We start from the raw sequence: 13,407 nt of genomic DNA, 5'->3' as shown, positions 1-13,407 counted from the left end.
CATTAATTACTGTATTTTTACCATTTTTCTAGAGAGCGTCTTCACTTTTTTTTTCTCCGTTTTTGAGAACAGATTCTGAACATTAAAAAGGGAGTACTTAGAAAGAAACCTAGCTTTATCCTTGAGTGCTTCTGGAAACAACTCTGATAACTTTGTTGTTGCTGCTCTCCTTTCTGAGTCATTAGTTGGACTATGATAGTCCTTGATGATAGTATTTTAGTGAGATCAGTTCTGTCCTTTGCATGGACCCATAATTTCCAGCCTGAGTAAGGTATTTCTGCTAGACCTAGAGTTTTCTCAGACATGTCCGAACTCTGAGGCGTTATGGCATGAGACTGTTCATTCTCAGCTCTGGTAACCTCACATCTCACATGAGGTTTTCTTGCATTTCAGCTTGTTTTGGAATAATCAATTCTCTTGTATCCTCTCCAGGAAGCACCGATCCTCATGGCACTTCAGAATCAACTGCACCTGTGTCCATGATGAATATTGCTTATTTTGTTCAGAAGCTGGTTGAGAAGCTGAACAGTAGAATGTTTGCTGCTGACCCCAAGCAAATCTTGATCTTCGCTGCCAAACAGATTATGGTGGTGAGTCACATGGAATTTTTTTCCAACTGTTATCAACATGTTGTAATGTGCTGTTTCACAGAGGTCATGATACCGCAACTGTCAACAAGGTGGCTGTAATCCATTTGGTGATTGCGATTATTCCTGTTTTCCTGCACGATCACATACTGGCTCTAAATGACAATCAGAGCTAGACGGTCCAATGTAAAGAAGGGATAGTTAGCTCTTTTGTGTCGCTGCCTGTTGGCTATGTACATGTTGCTGAACAGGAATAAATTAATCTTTTCCACAATTCCAGGGACTTCAGCAGAAATACAGAAAAATTCAATTTGTATCTAACAGGTAGTTGAGGGCAATTTTGCTGAAATAAGTTTGCAGCAGCTTAAATGAAGTAAGAGAAGAGAGTTCTTTGAGCAAGTCAAGTACTCTGCTGTTTTGTGTTTTCACAGGTCTTGGAAAGCTCCGTTTCTCAAAAGGAAGTTTTCCTCAGTGCCCTGTACAGCTGCCTAAACCGAGCCATCCTATACTGCTTATCCAGACCACAGCAATCCCTGTCTGAACAGTTTAAAGTGCTGAACACTCTCAACATCCTGCAGGAGCAGTGGGACATTATTTTTGCAACTTACAACTCAAATAATAATTTTGTCATCTGCCTAATGTACTGCCTTTGCCAACTGAATTCGGGCAGGTACAAATGTTCAGTATAACGTTTATTTACATCTCTGTGCTGTTATCTATTGGAGTGGGTGCAGAGGGGGAGATGTCACAAAACTTAGGCAATATCCATTTTGGGGGATCACTAGAAGCTGAGATTGAGCTAGACTCAGCTAGACTAAGGACTTTGGGTGTAGTATATGTACTGTATCCTAGCAAGCATTTGACCCATTGGGCTCTGCACTCTGGGGATTTAAGCGCCATTCTGCTTCAAATAGGGCAAACCTTCCACTCTGACTTGGTGTCTGTTGAAGTGGCAGAGTAAAGCCACGATGGGAAAGACGGTCGTTTTCCTCATAGACTTAAAAAAATTAAAAACAACAACAGAGATGTTTTGATGTATTTTTTTATCATTTAATTTGGAGGAGAGGAAGGTTACTGATGTGCTCGGTATTCTGGAAGCAATGGATTGTTTTTCAGTAAGAAAGCGGAAGGGATAAACTGTTCTTCAATCAGAAGGCTATTTTTTTCCTTGAAATGCTAGTGAGCAGAAAATTTCCTACGACCCCTCTTGCACAGAGGCAGGCTAATATGTGTGTTTGTGGCTATAATAAGAAAGGCACAGTAGATGGTAGTAACGTAACACTTAATACTACTTTTTTTCATTTTGAAAGGGGTGTTTCATTTCAGAGACACCCAGACAAGCTTGCATGTTTATCTAAGAAGTACCCTTAAATTTGCATATAGGTTTAATTGCTACTCTTTATTAACCAAAACATCTGTGTGTAACTGGTTTACTCATCCAGCATTTCCAGCAGCATACTCACTTTGGAGTAGTAACTGCAGTTAACAAGCTTGAACTGATTTCACTGGAGTTGGCTCACAAGCCCATCATTAAAATGAGAATCTGTAAATCTTTCTGGGATGTGGGCTAGAATCAGTCCACAAGCATGCAGGTGGCCATTCTCTGAGACACCTGCATGGACTAATTTAGGGAGATTTTTTTTCTGATCCAGCAGCTATTCTTGTGTGGGTACATTTAAAACATATATAAAACTGTGCATGCATCTTGTGAATGTTTCTGTTATCATTATTGTTACTTGGATCTGAGCTGCAAAGTCCTGGTTGTACTGAAGTTGGGAGTTTTACTATTGACTTGGATAGGGCTAGAACATCCATACTCACTCTGTTTGCTATTCTTGCAGGTGATGTGTCAGAGGTACTCTTGCTAATATAAGTTGGGGAGTTATTTTGGACAACTCTTTTGTCAAAAGAAGCAAATATTGGCCAGTGCTTTATTCAATATAATGATGTTTGTTGTTCCAATGGAAACCACCTGTGTTGCTTAGATGATCTGAATTGAATCCACTAATACAGTATCACATAAGAAATGAGGTGCACTTCCTGAGGTCTTTTCTTAGTTGTTCTTATTCTTGACAGATAATAATTTCCAGGACAAAGCTGTTGAGATGGGGTTAGGATTGTTTGTATATAGCAAGAGCATAAACATATAAAACAAAATAAATTACAGAAGTGTTGGTGTTACCCAAAAGCCAAACATAGCAGATCAGGGGAATCAGTATTGTGGTATTTAAAAGAAAATCAGAAATAAAAATGGCAAATTTGCATACCCAGAGATTTGACTCTCCCATGTAGTAATGCCTGTTTACAATTGAAAGAATGTAGTATGTTACTAGTGGCTATATATACAATATATATAGTATTGACAGCACTCTGTGAGCAAGTCCACGTTGTCGGGATGCCTTAACTAAGCCTGTTGCATTTATTGTAAGTATTACTGCTGTGCTGAAACTCCTGGTGTCTTTTACCTACTGACTGGTAAATTACCTGACACACACCCCACACACACCACCAATGCAGCGCTAACTCTTTTTGGCCGTGGTGGTGTTCTCAATTATAATCACATCTACATGACACTAACATCACAGTGCTCAAGTCTGCAGCTTTGTTGTGCTGAGTGCTTTATAAACTGAATGAACAATCATTGGTGCAAAGAACTTAGACTAAGTAAGCAGTTCAGATGTAGGGTACAGCAAGGCAGTGTTTCCCACAAAATGGAAGATAGCTCTAGTGAAGAAATTCAGAGCAAAGAGACAGCATACAAGATGCTCAAGGAAGGTGCAAGAAAGCTGGATGCAATCTGGCTACAGCAGTACTGCCCTGTGTTCCAGCTAGTTGAGGTGAATGGTAGATACAAGTGCACTAAGAAGTGCAGGGATAAGGCATGTACAACAGAGTGATCCATAGGATCTTGATGAATGCTCCTTGACTTTCGAAACCAGACTGGCAGTGTCTTAGTTCCCACTTCCTGTAAATTCTTCAGTATGATGTGATTGGTGTAAGTCTTCGAGCCTGGGAATCTTGGTTTACTAAATGAATTGAATAGGAGTGAGTGTGTAGAAATACCTTTAGCTTTTTCACTGTCCTCAGTTTGTTTTAAGTCTGGTTTCCTCACGTGCCCTCCTTTTTTTTTTTTTGGTCACAGCTATCCAGAAGGTTTTGGGGTGGATGCAAAACCAAAGTTAGCTTCACATCACCAAATTTTCCTTGCACCCAGTGAAGAGGAAAGGGGCAGCCTGCCTACTCCAGATGATGGTAATCTATGGCACATATTGCCTTTGGTTTATAGACCAGGAAAGTGCCTGGCCTAAACAGTTACCAGAGCAGCTTGTGCAAGTGCCACTTAATTGCTTCTTCGGTGTACAGGCACAGCAAGCACAGCATAAAGAAAGGAAGGTTGTACTAAAAATTACTTCTGTTCGCATCATACCTTTTTATTCCAAATTCACGCCCCACATCCTCAGGAGTAATGGATATCAGTTTGGAGATCACTTCCCCATGTTGCCACCAGTATCAGAATCCAGCTATATAATACTTGTAGCTCTGTTTCTTTTTTCACAGCCTATACAGAGCTTGCATCTGTCTGTTGTACACTGGAAGAAACATTTTGATCTTTTAAGAGAAACACTGGAAGAAATTTCAGGCAGGATTCAGTGTAGGGGCTGTCAGCTGAATCCTACAGCAGAGTGATCTCCGTTTTGCCATCAAATAAGTCTGACTTGCAGGGAAATACAGCAGTACAGCTCAGCACTTCCTGGTGCAGCATCCTGTTGCTGTGTCAAATCGTTTCACAACTTGGTTACCTTCCCCTCATTGTCTCTAATGATGTTTGGTGGCAGGATGCTTTAGCATTCTATGTATGATAAGATCATGAAAATTCTGATGAAATGGTTTTCCAAGGCAGAAACCAGTTAGAATCATCTGTCACTCCTACTTGTTTCTTTCAGGGAGCTGAAATCCAGCAAAAGAAATGTCCTGCTGTTTTCTGTAGTAGAATAACTGGTCTGGCTTAGAACTTATGGAGGCAGTAGACAAAAATGAAGCAACTCCATTGACTCCAGCAGTCACTTTGGACCAGTGCTGTTCTAAATAAGATGTTTTTGCTTGATCTACTGCTTAACTTGTTACACAAAAAATGATTCTTCATTTGGATTTTCTTTTGTTTCCTAGTCCATCAGGAGATTCTGAGAACAGTAGAAATCATCTGGAAGCAGCTCGTTTCTCAGAGGTGGCAGGCTCTGGAGGACACTTACAAGATGGATCTTTCTGTAAAAGGAAATGACAAAGAAAGGGACATGAAGATAACAGAGGTCACTCCTTTATGGGAAGAAATTATGACAAAAGCTTGGCAACACTTGATAGGTCTCTGTTCTTTTATTGAACACTCATCGTAGTAAGCAAAGATATTGCAGTAAATGTAGCGCTTAATGGAAAGTTGCTAGTTCCTTGGTTATGCCGTTCCTCTGCACATCACCTGCTAGATAAAGCAGACTCTTAATTTCTCTCATCCAGGATTGTGATTGTTTTCTGTGTCATGCCCCAGCCCTTCTGTAATCTTCTGTTGATGTTGTAAGGCTCGTGCTGCAAGAAAGAGAAATCCCCTTAGACAACTGTATCCCATCAGAGAATTTAAAAGGAAGGGCATTTGGGTGAAGAATGGCATCCCAGTGTGTGTAGTGCTGCAGGGATTCAAAGTTCATGTCTGTATAACGATACTGTTCTATGGCAGATCTCTGTGTGGCTTTTAAATAACGACTTGAGAAGTACATGTTAATTCAGTACTCCTCTTATAAACAGAGGGACAAGCCAGCTGGAGTGAGACACTGCCATATTGTTGTGTCTTGTGTAATGTGGATACAAACCCTATACTTTCCCACAGGCTCAACTTCAAGTCTTACGAGGGTTTTTTTTGTGTTCTGGCCCACAGCATCTGAAAAGAAGATTCTCCAGAATAAAGCAGGGCCAGGCCTGTCACAGAGCAAGCACAGTTCCTGGAGTGAAAGCCTCTCCTCAGCTATTAGGTTGATGCCTGGCCGAAACACAAAGGAAATGACATGCAAATCTGAGGTAACTTCTGCTTTTTGACTTTTCTGTCTCTGTAATCATTTCTGCCTTTGATACAGCTCTGAAGAGTTTGCCTGGACTTGAGAAGCTTCTGAGTGTGTCTCTCGACATGTTCCGTTGTAAACTAGACACCTATTGCAGTTAAGGTTCCTCTTCTAGACTGCTAGAAATAATAACTAAGAAATAGTCATTGATCTGAAGAACTTCAGTTGGCAGCCTTAATGTATAATGTATTAATGCATACTTTTTGCTCAAGGCCTAATTATTACACTTTAAAGGAAAAACCTAAGGAACCCACGTGTGCTTATGCTCAGAGGGCTCTGCTTGTGTCAGAGCAAGGTGAGGAGGCGCTGGCTTTGTGGCTGCTTTTGACTTACACTGCTTATGTGAGCCTTGTCCTACAGACACTGAATTAGTAGAAAGGATCAGGTATTACCATAGTACTGTCCTGTCATTTTCTACTCAATATGAACTATTAAAGGTCCAAATTTTAGTTTAGCCTCAAGAGATAAGGAGACAAGTGTTTATATAAACCAGGCATGCGTCTGGAGGGTATGCAGCATTCCTACTGCCAGCAATGCAGCTGGACTATCTTTTCCATGTGTAAGCTCCTCCTTTGCAGAGAGGGCCATTTCCAGGTTTTTCCTGGGCATTTTTCAAGAATACAAATAAAAAGCACCAGTTAGATGTTACTTGTTTAAGTGTGTTGGGGCTAGAGTAACCAGCTATAGGGTAAGGCAGCAGTGTATTGGCAGAATATTTAGAGCTTTTTACTGAGCTTGTGTTATTGCAGTGCTGAACATACTAAGGTCTTTTGTTCTCCATCTGAAGAGGCAGTGAGCCTGTTGAAGCATTAGTTTAGGGAGTCTTAACCCTCTAGCTCAAGCTGTAGCAGGTTGCATCTTTATCCCCAGTGATGACTGGTTTGCTTCCGGGTGTGTTGATCAGTAAGGCTATGATACACAAGTAATGTGTCCGACAGAACCTTACTGAGCTGCAGGTTTTTTCTCAGCATGCCACAGCATCCTTCTCATTCCTTAAAATCACTTTGCTGCTTACAGAGTGAGCAAGTTCTTTCCAGGTACATATGTAGACTGTGATGTCATACTACAAGAGCATCGACTATTTGCCCTGGGGTCTGTTTAATTATTTTTTAAAATTAATTTTGATTATTACAGCTGATTACACCTCAGTGAGCAATGTAATTGATATTTGTAAATGTATCCCAAGGAACATTTTGTACAACATGCTTTTTGCTGTTGAAGGTTAAAGACTCCGTTATTGGTTTTTCCCTAAATATGCCCACATCATTAGTTCCTCCAGTGAAAAGGTTGCCATCTGGAAAAGGCAGCACGGAGACATTATTCAGGCACAAGTGCATGAAATTGGTGTTTCTGCATCTTCTGTCTCTCTTCTGCAAGGAAGCGGCTTGTAATTAAAGGAGCTGGGTTTGGAGGAAACATTACTCATTTGGTGTTATTCCTTATCATGTCAAGGACTGACAGCTCCACAGCTCTGATAAATTGTTCCTCTCAAGGAGATGTGAAGCTACAGTTCCAAATGTTCTCCTCCATTCTCCCTGGCCCCCTTTCTCCCTCCAGCCTATCTTTGAAAGAGTTTGATGCACTTTTCAAAGAGATGAAATCTAAGGGGAAGAAAATTAATTTCTTTGCTCTTCAACAGCCCTCTTTCTTTGTACAATTCATAAGCAAGGTATATGGTGGGATTTTCAATATCAAATGAAGTTGGCAGCACAGGTTACATTACAAGTAAATGGTATTTACACTTCTAGCTTGTATTTTTGACCTCACTTTAGTAGTCACTTTAAAGGTGCTGTAGTGTGATTTTTGTATCATTTGCGGTGTCTCAGGTGCCTTCTGTATTCACTTGGGAAAAATCTTCAGGCACTGGCCTCTGTCTTCACTGCTGCTAGTCATGGACCTAAGTAAGTCCTACAGCAATAGGCACCTGGCTGAAACACTGAGAGAAAAGGAAAAGTAGCAAAATGAATTACATAGTGAGAGACAAAGCCTTTAAAGCCCATCATAAAGTAAAAATCTTTGCATTTACTGAGAGATAAGCACAGTTGTTCCTAACTGAGCAAAACTTAGTAATTCAGCCAAGATTTCAGAGCTTTCCTCAGTAGAAAGAAGAAATGGGTTGGTTACTGGGTTTTTACTTTGATTCTTTTAAAGACAGAAAATAAACAAAGAAGTTGAAGCAGTAGTAGCATTTGATGCTGATTAAAAAAAAAAAAAAAAAAACCAACCAAAAAAAACCATCCCCACCCCCCGCCAAATACAAAACATCCCCCTCAAAACTGCCAACTTTTTTCCTGTTGTCATTCACGAGATAGCAGGAGTACTTTTGAGATCCAATACTCAATCTGGAAAACCAGCAAAATTCGAAGTGTTCACTCCAGCGAAGGATCAGGCCTCATATTTCTGCTGTACTTTCACTCAGGTTCTCCAGCATCAGTGAAGCCAGTTACTTGCTATTTGGTGGCAAATGTCAGAATTGGCAATCAAGTGCAGCTGTGTTTTCCCCATATTTCTGAATCGACTTTGTTATCTCGTGCCCTGCTCTGGTCTTTGTCTGGAAGGCATGATCATTCAGAAAGGAGAGCTAGATCACATTTCTGGTAGTAGAATGGTGATGATCTGCTCTGGTAATTGCTATTTTGAGCTTTCTTGGAAGTCTGAGTAGCCATGCAGAAACAAGAGGAGCACTGTACAAAGTAGAGTTTTTTTAATGCTCACAGGTGACAGAGTTGGGTTAAATTTGCCAACCTATAAAACTATAGAACTATAGAACTGTTCTATAGAACTATGAATACAGTGCCAAAGGTTTCCAAATCATTGGCTTTCCTGTTTCAAAGCGAGCCTTTTGATCTCTTGCTCTTTGGCCTCCCTGAGTCCCCCCCGCCCTGTTTTGCTGTCGGAATCAAGGATATGTATTTAATTATTAAGTTAGCAATGATTGATTGGTTTTTGTCATTTTCAACAAACTGCAAAAGCAGCAAGAGACCACTATAACAATCATATTTCAGTAAATTGTAAATCAGTCAACAGCTTTTACCATGTAGAGTCCTGAGGTTCTTCCTGAGGATGAGTGCCTGAGCAAGGTTACAAGCAACACATTTCTAACTACTGTAATACACACTGCCTCAGGGCTGTAGATATAGCTGTTATTCTCTACAAGAAATGCAAAGCATCCTGAGTTTTACAGCAGGCCTGATCATGCCTGTCCTCTCCTCTTTTGGTTCATTAATTACATTCCTCTATGCCAGACACATATATACCTTGAGAGAATGAAACAGAAAAGGTTGTCTTAATCTCAGTCTGCAGAATGAAGAGGTTAACAGAGACCTCCTAACTTGTAATTGCAAACCCAGAAATTTTATGGTAGGATTTTGGTCAGCAAACATACACTTGTGAAGTCAGTTATAAAGAGTGAGCATCTGACCTCCTTCGTGCTGATTTTGTCACTCTGTCCATCACAAGAGAATTCTTCCTAGTCAAGTGATGGGAGAATGCAGCCTTTGAACTCTAAGGATTTTTGAGCAGTTTGGATAGCTTGGTTTCTGCTCTGCTGCCCTTAGCATATGCAAGGTCACTGCAGAGCTAACAGTAAAAAAAAAGCATTTAATGGTGTAGCTATACAAACCAGAAAATACTACATGCTAAGTTTGGCTTGACTGGAAGTGATACGTTTTCTTTACTTGGCTTGGTAGTAAGAGCCCATCTCTTGTACTTACTTTTGTAAGCAATAGGCAGATTGTTAAACCCACAGCAAATCTGTAAAAGGTAACTGCATGTATGTGTCAGCGAGACCCACCTTTGTCTCTGTGGATAACTTTCTGAAGTCAGGAGCTCCAAGAAAAAAACCTCTTGACTGAGACTTAAATCACCGTCAGACAGAGAATTTACTTCAGTTCCTTTTGAAAATTCTTCCTCTTAATTTTTTAAAATGTAATATTTTATTTATTTATACTGATGGCTAAGCGGTCTTGATGTACCTGCTGAAAAGAAACTGCAAGTTCATTAAGTCATTTAGGAAAGTAAGATGTATGTCCTCATCATATCACTGAGCAACAAGATAGTGATGTGACCAAGGACCACTTGAATTCTGCATAGTTTCCTCACAACAGATACCCTTGTTTGAAGTAATAGCAGGCTCTTGGGCAAGCTCCACTGAAAGTTACTGTCTAGTCCTGCCTCTATAGTTAGATTCCCAAGAGGAAGAAAGACAGCCTTCTAGGAATTAATGTTGCTTTTAAAGTCTGAGAAAGACTGAGGCATGTTTCAAACACATTATTTCGAAGTCTTTAGGAATTTCTTTAGTTTTAGATTTATAGGAATTTTATTTTTTTTAATTTTCTCACTGTTTTATTCACTAGGCTTCTCTTAGGCCAGCAGCTAAAAGTGTTGTTGCTACAGAAAATTATTTGTTTGTTACATCAAGAACAACAATCTTTTCAAATTTCACAGCCAGCAAAAAATCTTAAAAAGTTGTTTCACATGTAATGCTTATTCTTAAGATAAACATGGGTAGTATCCCTAGTATCTCTAGTGATTCACCTATGGCTGTGATGCATTATATTTTGAGAAGTATTTAAACATAAAATTTCCATTGACTTTAGTGGGAGTTTAAACTACAGGCTTAAATTCCTTCTGTGCTGGAAATGTAAATCTCTATATCAACACTTACAGGAGTTTTTAAATGTGTTTTGTACCGTGCTAGGACTTACTTGCCTAGTACAAATAGTAGCTGCATCACAGATACAGAATTAGTCCTGCCTGTGCCAGGGCTCTCACCCAACATGATTCCATCAGGAAAGGGCACTGGGGCTTCATTCATTCCTGGCCGTCAGTCTTGCTTCATACTTTTTGCAGCTGTCTTTACAGGTTTTGTGTTAAGTATGAGGGAAGAGGGAGAAATGACCTGTTTTAAATTAATATATACAGATGATACAAATTTTTGGGTGACATGTCTGTGTGCAAAAGTCTGTGCTTTAGAGGGTAGTTTTAAACAGGGCTTTTCAAGCTGAAGTGTTTGATGTTGAACTGGAAGGCTGATGATGTATCCTTATGTTCTTGTCAGGGAAGAGAAGACTCAGCCTCAGGAGGCCCCATCCCTGGAGGTGTTCAAGGCCAGGCTGGATGGGGCTTTGAGCAACCTGGTCTGGTGGGAGGCGTCCCTGCCCATGGCAGGGGGGTTGGAACTAGATGATCGTTAAGGTCCCTTCCAACCTAAACTATTCTATGATTCTATGACATAAAACCAGTGTTAGCTCAAAATGCTGTGTGTCAGTGGGCTTTGACTTCCGTAAGAAAGAAGCTTTATCTCAAGCTGACGGACATGAATTTACAGAGACTTAGCCATTATCACCCAAGATGTCAGTGGCAACAGTAGCAGCTCAAACCAGAGCTAAATAGTGGACGAGTGCCTTCAAGTACTATCTACTTCTTTCCTGCATTGTTATAGCATCTTTCAATAACGGACTGTAAAATCAAGGCTGATGCTGACCAGCCTGGGTTTTCAAGCTTTAGCAGAGCCACTGCATCAGAGAGGGTTTGTTTAAGGAGGGGAGGTGTGTGAGGTAGTGAAAAGGAGGGCAGGGTTGAACAAAAAGCCCTTGCTAATTTGGGATGAAGAAGAGATGAGCTCAACTCAGCAGTTCACAGTGGGTGAAATGAAGAAGATAGAAATATTTGAAACGTAATCACAATTATTACTTAAATAAATATTTTTCTTACCAATCACTTGGTCTTTTATCAGCTTTTCAAGTTAGCTGAGTTAAAACAAGCAAATATATAATCATATTTCTTTGAAAAGTGCATCATTTGTGTAACATCTTTATCTTCATAATAGAAAGATAATTAACATCACTAATTATCTAATTAAGTTCATTAACTATCTACCAACAGTGCACCGTGAAGTTGACATTATGTTCTTCTGTCAACAAATGCTTTGATTTCTTAGGAAGTAATTAAAATGTAAATTAGCATGTCATTAAATGCACAAGGGAAGTTTGGAATCAAATATTCATTTCAAAACTGCTCATAGCACACATTTTTTTTACTTCAATGAAAGCAGGCACTTTACTATTAATGATGTATATTAAACAATTTCCATTATAATATTATTGTCTTGTTTAATAACTGGCTCAAAGCTAAACTACAGTATGCTGTAGCAAGCTGGAAAAAGTTCCTTTAACTTTGAACAAACAAATTTTTATGTCCTCTTAAGTGGATATCTGACACACTGCTCATTTATCATTTTCAGATTGTTTACAAGATGATAAAGAAATAATTCAACAGGTCAAGAAGTTAGATAAGAACTGCATGAAAACGTGCAGAGCTATCTAATTTTATGTAATACAAATCACCGAACTTTCTGAAATATATGGGAATAATTTCCACATTCATTGAAGATAACTGTTTAACAGAGAAGTTGGAATATAAAGGTTGTATGATGATGAATGCAAATTACTAGGCTGACTCAGATCCACAGGCCACTCACCCCACAGTCTGTTCCCTAAAAATCCAGTACCAGTTGCTACAGGAGATGGTGTGTGACAGCACAATGCACAGTAGAAAATCTGTTTTAGCCAAATTGTTCCTTTCTTGATTTATGTCAGTTTCATCTTAAAACCTGAAATACAGGAAATAATATGCCTTCCAAAATTTTTTGTGGGTAGCTATTCAGAGGGAGTTTTTCCTGTTCTTTTAAACTCAGTAGTGTCCTGTGGCAGTGAAGTCCCTTCATTTAATTACACATTGTAGGAAAAGATGTTTTCTTTTGTTTCCTGCATATTTTTTTTTAAATATATTTTTGCCTTTCAAGCTAGAGATTGTGTCTAGTTCAGGTTTAAGCTTGGATATAGGATTTCAGCAAGTAGAGTTTGATGTTTAAAGCTGTTGGCATTGAAATCTCATGTTTCAAGAGCTGCTGGGTGCAGAGTTTTATTTTCACATAACAGAGATGATGCCAAGTGAGTTGAATAGTGTTAGTGTGGATGAAAGCAGAGTTTTATGTGCTTGCAGAGAAACCCTAGAAACAAGTGCTAGCTACTGAAACAGATATTTCTTTTCTCTGCTGAATATATATAAAGACAAATAATTTTTTCTTGGTTCAAATATGTCCATTTTCTTCCAGAATTTTGCTGCAACATTTTATTATAATTTCAGAAAGAAATTGTTTGAATTAAGTTGCTTTATATGGATTGTTCAATTCAAAAGCCTGAAGCGGCAATTTAAGCTGAATCAAACTTACATTTCTGTTTTAAAACTTTGAGTGCAGTCAACATTCTCATCCACAGTTTCCCACAAGAAAATAATTTTCCATTATTTGTAATTTTTTAAGTTCTATATTTGTTCTTTTTTTTAAGACAAATAATGTATTTTTCCAATTATGCTATTTATCATTAGAAATCTTTATAATGAGAAGAATTATTACCAAATTTGCTTATCAACAATTTATGAGTTTATATATGATATCTTGCAGGGAGCAGTATAAAATCCACATAGGAGTTTGGGTGCCCAGAAAATTAAGTAAGAGTTTCTATCAGGCAGCAGGGACTGAAAATAGCTAAGAGTATGAACTGAATGGTGGTATGTGCAGGTAGAGAACAGGAAATCAGGGGAGGTTCTAGAAATCTCTGCAAGATGAACTTAAATGTTTCTCCTAAATGAGGGTATAGGTTGCTAACCTGTGCTGAAGTCTGTGACCATTCATTTCTTGTTCTTATCTTTGC

The 13,407-nt window shown here is 39.1% G+C and overlaps 1 protein-coding gene across 1 annotated transcript in view; it reads left to right on the top strand.

The window, feature by feature from the left end:
• The window catches only part of WDFY4 (WDFY family member 4), a 135,849-nt gene that overhangs the window by 51,086 nt on the left and 71,356 nt on the right, over nucleotides 1–13,407 (top strand). Inside the window, exons 34-38 of the mRNA XM_009888816.1 lie at nucleotides 433–590; nucleotides 1,019–1,257; nucleotides 3,730–3,839; nucleotides 4,755–4,946; nucleotides 5,512–5,651. Coding sequence (XP_009887118.1) covers nucleotides 433–590; nucleotides 1,019–1,257; nucleotides 3,730–3,839; nucleotides 4,755–4,946; nucleotides 5,512–5,651 — 839 coding nt within the window. The remainder of the gene's footprint in view (nucleotides 1–432; nucleotides 591–1,018; nucleotides 1,258–3,729; nucleotides 3,840–4,754; nucleotides 4,947–5,511; nucleotides 5,652–13,407) is intronic.

This window comes from Charadrius vociferus, unplaced genomic scaffold (assembly GCF_000708025.1).
Source record: "Charadrius vociferus isolate BGI_N301 unplaced genomic scaffold, ASM70802v2 scaffold436, whole genome shotgun sequence".
Lineage (NCBI taxonomy): Eukaryota > Metazoa > Chordata > Aves > Charadriiformes > Charadriidae > Charadrius > Charadrius vociferus.
The sequence above is the reverse complement of the archived record's forward strand: the minus strand, read 5'-3'. Positions and strand labels throughout refer to the sequence as shown.